This window comes from Zonotrichia leucophrys, chromosome Z (genome assembly GCF_028769735.1).
Source record: "Zonotrichia leucophrys gambelii isolate GWCS_2022_RI chromosome Z, RI_Zleu_2.0, whole genome shotgun sequence".
NCBI classification, from domain to species: domain Eukaryota; kingdom Metazoa; phylum Chordata; class Aves; order Passeriformes; family Passerellidae; genus Zonotrichia; species Zonotrichia leucophrys.
The window spans coordinates 50,617,795-50,625,499 of NC_088200.1; the positions used below are offsets into that span (position 1 = coordinate 50,617,795).

The 7,705-nt window shown below is 44.0% G+C and overlaps 1 protein-coding gene across 4 annotated transcripts; it reads right to left on the reverse strand.

Moving 5' to 3' along the window:
- Positions 1–2,641: 2,641 nt before the first annotated feature.
- PRXL2C (peroxiredoxin like 2C) lies at positions 2,642–7,481 on the reverse strand. 4 transcript variants are annotated; one of them, XM_064735844.1, is made up of 6 exons: positions 6,998–7,481; positions 6,436–6,504; positions 4,865–4,918; positions 4,322–4,427; positions 3,948–4,079; positions 2,642–3,315 (listed from the first exon to the last, which is right to left on the reverse strand). In XM_064735844.1, the coding sequence occupies exons 1-6, from the start codon at positions 7,355–7,357 to the stop codon at positions 3,188–3,190; spliced, it is 849 nt and encodes a 282-aa protein (XP_064591914.1). In that variant the 5' UTR covers positions 7,358–7,481; the 3' UTR covers positions 2,642–3,187. The 4 variants fall into 4 exon arrangements, 3 of the variants coding, with proteins under 3 accessions (XP_064591914.1, XP_064591916.1, XP_064591915.1); XM_064735846.1 differs by having other exon boundaries at positions 6,961–7,269; XM_064735845.1 differs by lacking the exon at positions 3,948–4,079.
- Between the last annotated feature and the right edge of the window lie 224 nt (positions 7,482–7,705).

The following is a 7,705-nucleotide window of genomic DNA, read 5'->3' on the forward strand; positions in this document are numbered from 1 at the left end:
CGGCGGCGCCGGCTGACGCGTCCCCGCGGACACCGCCCCCTCCCGCCGCACCTTGGCCCCGCAGCCCGGCGGAGCGCCCGCCGCACCCCCAACGGCCGCCCCTGATTGGGGCGCGCGGTGTGGCGTCATCGGCGCGAAGCGGCGGGGGGGGTGACGTCATGGCGGCCGCGGTAACAGGTGGGCCGGGGCACGCGCCCCCCCGCCCCCGCTGCCGCGGCGCCGCCTGTCTGGGCGCGCGGCCGACCCGCGCTGCTGACGTGGCGCCGCCTGTCCCCGGCGGGGAGCGCGGCCCGGCCCGGCCCGGGGGCCCCGCTTCTACCCCGCTCCTGCCCCGCTCCGGCCCCGCTTCTGCCCCGCTCTGGCCCCGCTCCTGCCCCGCTCCTGCCCTGCTCCTGCCCCGCTCCGGCCCCGCTCCTGCCCCGCGGCCTCGCAGCCCGCTAGGTGCCCCTCCTGACTCGTACCGAGAGAGGAGCCCGAGCGCTCGGTACTTTGTAAAGCCAGCTCAAAACAGTCCAGCGCATGCAGGCTGCTGGTCTGAGCGTTAAATGGGCTGATCTGGAAAGTTTAAATAACTGTGTTTGAATCTGCCTGTTAGATACAGCGATACTTTACAATATGCAGTTATTTTAAATGGCCGTAGCACTAAACCAAGCCGGTAGGTAAAACAGCTTCTGAGAACCACTCCCTTCCCACCTCCGTCTAATGGCCATGATGAAAGCCCTGGAGGGAGTATTCTACCATCGCTGAGTGTGCGTACTTACGGAGGAAAACCTGCTGGAAACATTCTACTAGCCGCTTATTCGCTGCATGACTTTTTAAAAAATATCCTTTCTAAATAACACCAGTCACCTAAAATTCTTCTGACACTTCGGAAACAAATTCTCCCAAGGGTGACTGTGGCCATCGTTGTTCCAATTCATTATGAATGTAAGAGTCATTGTCTCGCAGGGGTCAAGCAAACTGTCTCAAGCTGTGGCCAGATGCAAAAGGCAGGGCCAATGCCCTGATTAGGACACTTCAGCTCTTCTGCTGAATCCTCCTCTCTCTTCCTCTCTCCTTTTTTTCGTCTGCAGTTTGTGAGTCTTTCTGAAGAATTGATTTTGCTGGGATAACACAGAGGTTGTGATATGGTTCCTTTCAGTATTGAAATAATAAGGGTAGATTACTTCTACCTAAAGAGCTGTAAAACTACAGTTTAATTAATCACAATATATTTTAATCGTCCACAATTCTTTTAGCTGTAGTTAATTTTTAAAAATGTGTTTATTAGGACCAACAGAACTATTACCGTTGTATATTCTTTTAATTTTACTAAAAGCAAAAGAAGCAGGAAGGCAGCTAGAACGTTTCCTTTAAAATCAAAAGCACCAAGAACAACTGCAAAATAAAAGTGGAACAAGAATCAGTGCCCTTAACTGTGATTATCAGGTTAATGAAGCAGAGTGGAAGCACTACAAATCAACTGACTATTCATCATTCATTGTCTTTGAAAATAATTTTTATTTGTTCATTGTCTCTGTTTTACAAACATATGACCAGTTTTCCAGCCTGCTTTTGGCTGTTTAAGTAACATGAGGCAAAGAGGCAGATGCATTCCAGAGTTCTTGGCATGCTGAAAAATATTGTTGAGCTGGGGGACTGCTGGAGGGAGGAGGCAGCTCCTTATTTGAGACTGTAGGAACAGTGGTTCATGAAAAGCAGGCTTCACTCCCCTGTGAGCCTGAGCTGTCTGTCCCAGTCTGTTATGCCAAGTTTGAGGAACACCTCTGAAACCACAGGGGTTCAGAGTCGGCATGTGACTACCTTTAGCCCATTGCCGAGGGCTGTTCAGTCAAAGCATGGAACTGACAACTGTATTTTGCCATTCATAAAATTCTTCTAAACATGTAGTATCAATATAAGGGTGTAATGAATAAGTTGCTGAGACATAGTATCTTTAATAGAATTACATTGTTCAGTATTGTTGTGTTTCTTACGCGAGCCTTTTATTTTTATCAAGGAACAGTGCACTTAATTTCATATGCTCTTAATGGTGTAAAGCTTTCCAGACCTTGCTCTGGGCCTGCCAGTGACCTTAATGAATGCAGGAACAAACATCTTCACAAAATGCCATTTCACAATTGCATTAAAGCTTAAAAGGGGTGAAAATTTGCAGTTGAGACATGTATGTATGGTAACATTTTACAGTGAGGGTCAAAGATCAAAGGCTGCAGAGAAGGATATGCTCATCCATAAATCTTGCACTTTTTTTTTTTCAAATTGCTAGAAAGTGTATCCTAGATGAAAGAGGGCACGTCTACTTTAATGAAACCAATAGATGTTGAACATAAACATCTGTAGATAAATGAATAATATGAAATATGCCAGAACTGCAAACCAGAAAGAATGCTGTTATGCTTACTTCAGTTGTCCAAGACAGAAATAACTAAGAACAATTTATTCTGAGACCTCTTGCTCTGAGAGAAAATACGAACATACAAAGGAAGAATATCCTGCTGCAAAGCTTCATAGGAACATAAATAATTCGGCTTACTCCAAAACCAATAATCTGATCAGATAAAAATTTAAGACCCACCCCTCTCTGGTCTTACAGACCCATGTTTTTGTATCACACAAAAGAACTGCAGACAATACAGGATGATGTATTTAAAATTTTTATTTGAATTTGTGAAATGTGTTTCATAACTTCTGCCACTGCCAGATGCAAATGAAGTCCAGGTGTTCAAAACTGTGGCTTTTCAAGGTGTATTTCAATACAAAATTGTCATGCAGTGCTGGAAGCTTTAAAACAGTGCTGAGAGTCTTGGATTGAAAGCCAGTGTTGATCTGCTGAAGGCAGGAGTCCCAAGTTCTTCCTGAGCAAAATCTGGCTTTTTTACCTTAGTGAACCTTGAACAACAATGTTTAAAAAAACACTGGCAAGTTTGTCTGATGAGACAATAATAAGCTCCAGGATTTTTTGCAATCAGTCTGAGTTGTGTTTTGTTTTTTATTATCTTGTACTCGATGGAAATAGCACTTTTATATCCATCTCTAGTGTCAGGCAGTTTATTCTATGCTCTGATTTTCTACATAAGGTTTCAGATGTCCCACAAAGAAGCAACAGAAGCAATGCTTGTTGTAATTCACCGGAGAACTGTTCTTGTAGAGAACAAATTTATAAAAAAAAGTATACATTGCTTCAGTGTCATATGTCAATAATCCGGGGTTTGTTTGAGAAATTCACTGTTTTAACTCCTGCCAGCTGCAAGATTGTATTAATGGGGACATGATCCAGCCTGTTTTTATCAAGGTGCAAAAAATGAACTTCGTTGCCTGGAATGAGAATAAATTATTGAATAACATATTTATTTATTCAAAGATGTAAGTGTATTAAAGCAGCATTCTGACTACCTACCAGTTACCGTACAAATGTGTACTAGTTCTGTAGACTGCACGTGTTCTGTATTTTAAGCAATGACAAAATGTTTTTTAATTATATTAAAGAAGCAAGAATGTTTTTTAATTATATTAAAGAAGCAAGGAACATTGACACACTTAACTACTTTAAATCTGCTGTAGCAGGATGTTTCCTAATAATGTGGTGACTGTCATGTTGCAATTCCCCCTTCATGCTCTACCCCTCTAATAAAACCACATTAAATGCCTCAAATCACATGTGAACGCAGAATGTAGGTAAATACCACAATGTCAAGAAAACCCTCCAGACTTTGAGGCAGTTGTTCCATCACTGATCCAACCAATTTCTGCGGTACTGTGATCAGGTTTATGCCACCTCTGTGGGATATGGGACTACGCAATGACACTCTGCAGATTTCTTCATGCGACAGAAATCACACAGTTCAACACCAGACTGTCTCCTTGGGACCCACAGAGACAGAAGGCGTAATGGCAGCAAACAGCTAAAGGAGACAGTGGTGACTTTCACACAAAACAAAGCAGCTCACCTGGGCCTAAAATCAAAGCTCCTCCCTGCTGAGCAGGGTCTCCTTGAAAATCAAAAGCTGGGCCAGTCATTGCTCTCCATATACTTCTAATACTTCCCAGAAGAGTGTTTGATTTCACATGAGGGCTCCGAACTAAACAAAACCACAAAACACTTGTTATGTGGAAATATGAAAGTATATAAGAGCAACAACAATTAACAGCTGCTATGAATACTTTAGAGATTCCTGAGTACCAGTGTTTCCACAAAATATAGCCTGCGAGACACAGTCTGGTGGGCAACTCATTTTCTCTTTACATTGTGATCATACAATTTTATCAGAGCATTTCTGTTTTGTTTGTGAAAGTCTAAATAAGGTGAGAAAATCATTCTTACCTGATGCTTTATTACCTTCACCTCTTTTCATCCCAAGTATTTTATAAATTTCTCTTTTTGGATCTACATACATTTCATGTGTATATCCTGTTAAACTGCAAAAAGGCTGCAAAATATAGGCATAGACATAGACAGACACAGAAAAATAAAGTAATATTTGTAAAGTTAAGGCAGTAACTAGCTAGGGTTTACTGACAACAGCAAAAATACTGACACCCTGCCAGCTTCTGTTCCCCCCTCTTATTTGAAAGCTGTGTATTTGTTAGTTATGTTAAAGTACAAAATTTTTAGCCTCAAAGCTTCTATTAAAACAAAGCTTCCAGTGAAATCAAGAAAGGATGTTTCCTTAGCAACCCCTGGTGGCTCTTAAAGTGCAAGTTTTAATTATTTGCTTTAGTCATGTATTACTATTAGAATTGCCTCATGAACACTATCCTTTTTTCCTGTTGCAAAAGAGTACCTTTTCATGCAAACCAAATCCCTCAGTACAGACAAAGAGGACATAATAGAGGATTCATTGTATTTAATGACTACTTTATTTACCTTGATGTGATGATATGATGACTGTCCAATAACTATAAGTCTCACATTTGATTCCTAGAACAGAAGATGGGTATTGAAGCTGTAAAGAGGAAGTGGGTGTCCTACATGACTTCAAAACATTGCCAGAATCTGGTGTGCCAAGTTAGTGATCACAGTGCACTGACTTAAAATTATTTGACATTGACATAACTTCCATGTTTGGAGACTGTACTTTTGTATATCACGCACAATTAGCAGCAACATTAATTTTTTAAGTGAAAAATTATTTTTAAATATAACTTTTAAATTACAGTTGTGTAATCTTTAAGTTTCCTGTAGCATTGATAGGATTGTCTTTTCAATTAATTGCACCATGATATGATTTTGGAAACTCAAAATTTCCACTCAATTGCACCTACATCCAAAGAAGAAGCACAAAAATGATGGTGCCCAAACATTTGGGATTTACATATATGGACCCATTGATAGATATAACTTGCATTTATATGCACTGCTGTTTTTTGCAGATGCAGCCTTAGGCCTGAGTCTGTAAAACAGAGCCCAGAATTGAAGTTCATTTAGATATCTCTAAAACCAGTCCTAAATATAAGGTTGTTTTATTACATATTTGCCTTTCCCATATAAAATAATTTTGCTAGTTATGAAAAGAAGTCCTCCTAAAATCAGAATCCTTGCATTAAGAAACGGCCATTCTTAACTGACATTTCAGACTCTCTAGATACATTTATTTGAGGAGCCAAATTAAGAAAATGTCCTTTTGAGTAACACTGATCAAACAGTTTAGAAGTGTCTGTCCTGAGAAGGGAACCTGACAAAGAAATTGCTCCTTTTTGTCCTCATAATTCCTAATCCATCTCAGATGGACTTAGATGGAGTTGCCATCAGCAATGACCTGAGTCTCTGTCATTGACCACGCTGCTTTTGGGAATAAAGTATGGCAGAATTTCAATCAGCAGTCTAGAAGAGACAGATTGACCTTCCACATTTAGCAGGAGATCATTGTCTTCTCTGGCATCTCCTACCACCCAAAAAACTCATATCGATAGCAACCCTTGCCCACTGTACTTCTGTTTTCTGTCACTGTCATTCCTGTTTGTGCAGCTGCCCTGGAGAGCAGGACACACTACTAATGTACTTTACATATCACCATAGAAAAAGATCCTATTTTTAATCCAGATCAATTTTCTGATCTTGTTCTGTGCACTTCAGCTGGCCCTACTAGCATAATGGGAAGGGCAGTAGTTAGCAGTCAGAAGACAGCTGTCCAGGGCACTACTAATACTGAAAGAAATGCCTGTCAGATGTTGTCTAACTGTTCTGAGCACAACAGTAAAAAGAGCACCAAGCTAATAGGGCAGGGAGAAATAATGCTCTTCCAACAGAGCATGCAGTGCCATAAATCCTTTCCTGTGTCTCCTAGGCAGATTCATTACTGCTATTGTAGCAAACAATGAAAGTGCTTCTTCTGAGCCTTTTTTTTTTTATTCCTCGAAGCTTTATGTAAGTGCGTAGCTGGACATAACAGATCTGCTTGATTGCGGCCACAAACACATTAAGAGCAGAGTACTTACTTGTAAAAATGCCTTGGGGACTTTTGCCAGATCTTCTACGTACTCCTTGCAGGTGTAACACAAAAAGTTCTGCAACGTACCCAATTGAATGTGTCAGAAACAGATACAACTGCATAGATGGAAGCAGCAGACTTTGGACACACACCACTTTGGAGGTGATCAGGAACAAGGAATGGGAAAGATTCCAACCACAAAATTTGGATTCGGATACTGGTTTAACCCAAGCCTGAACAAGGACACTGGGCCTCCGGCCTTGCAAATATTTTTATCTCTAGATATTTTAGTAATGTGATAGCTGGCTCGACAGCCGGGAAATCAAGGAACAAGATACTTGTTTCCCTAAACACCCGGCTGAAGAAGTATTTCCTTTCTGGTAAATAGTGTTTCACTTTACCAAAGAACAGGCGTCTCAGGAGCAGCACGGCTCTCCTTTGTGTTCCTGCCCAGCCTGCCAAGCCCCCGCATCCCCGTCCTCCCACAGCCCCGCCGGGAGCCCGGCTGGGCCCCGCGACGGCCCCTCCTCACCCGCACGAACAGCACGATCGCTTTCTGCTCCGCGTACAGGGCCTGAAAGGGGACGCTCCTGCCGTCCGCGTCCAGCACCGGGCAGCGGGCGGCCTCCCGCAGCTGCTCCTGCTCCGGCCGCCGCCCGCTGCCCCGCTCCCGCCCGACCTGCTGCGTGACCGGGGGCGCCGACGGCCCGGCCATGGGAGCGCGGAAGGGAAAGGCGGAGCTGGAGCGGAAAGGCGCCGGGCGTTGTGCGACGGCGAGGAAGCGACGGGGCCAGGATGGAGCGGAGCGGTTCGCTCCCGACCGGGGGAGCGACCTCGGGCAGCCGCGCCGAGGCCCAGGAGGAGGCGTGGGATTCGGATGGAGAGAGCGAGCAACCTGCGGCCCAACCCTCTGCGCGTCCGTCAGCCATAGACGGGGTGCAGTTTGTGCCCGAGAAACACAGGAGAGTCACCCGGAGCTTCCCAGGAATGGTGTGCAAGCAGGAGCAGTGACATGGCCGCACGGCCCTCGAGGTCGGCGTTCTTTTTGCGGGAGGCCGCAGCCCTGCAGAGGGCCGTAAGCGAGATGGAAAACTTGTGGAGGAGTTGTCGAGCTGCTCGGTTTTGTGTCAGACAAAAACCGCATCAAACCCGGAGTCCCTGTTCATGCAAAAGCAGAGCTTCACAGTGTCTTGACAGCTGAATAGCAGATGTTCGAGTGCATTCAGAAATGAGTGAACAGTTCTTACAAAAATAAAAACACTATGTCCTTGAAGAGT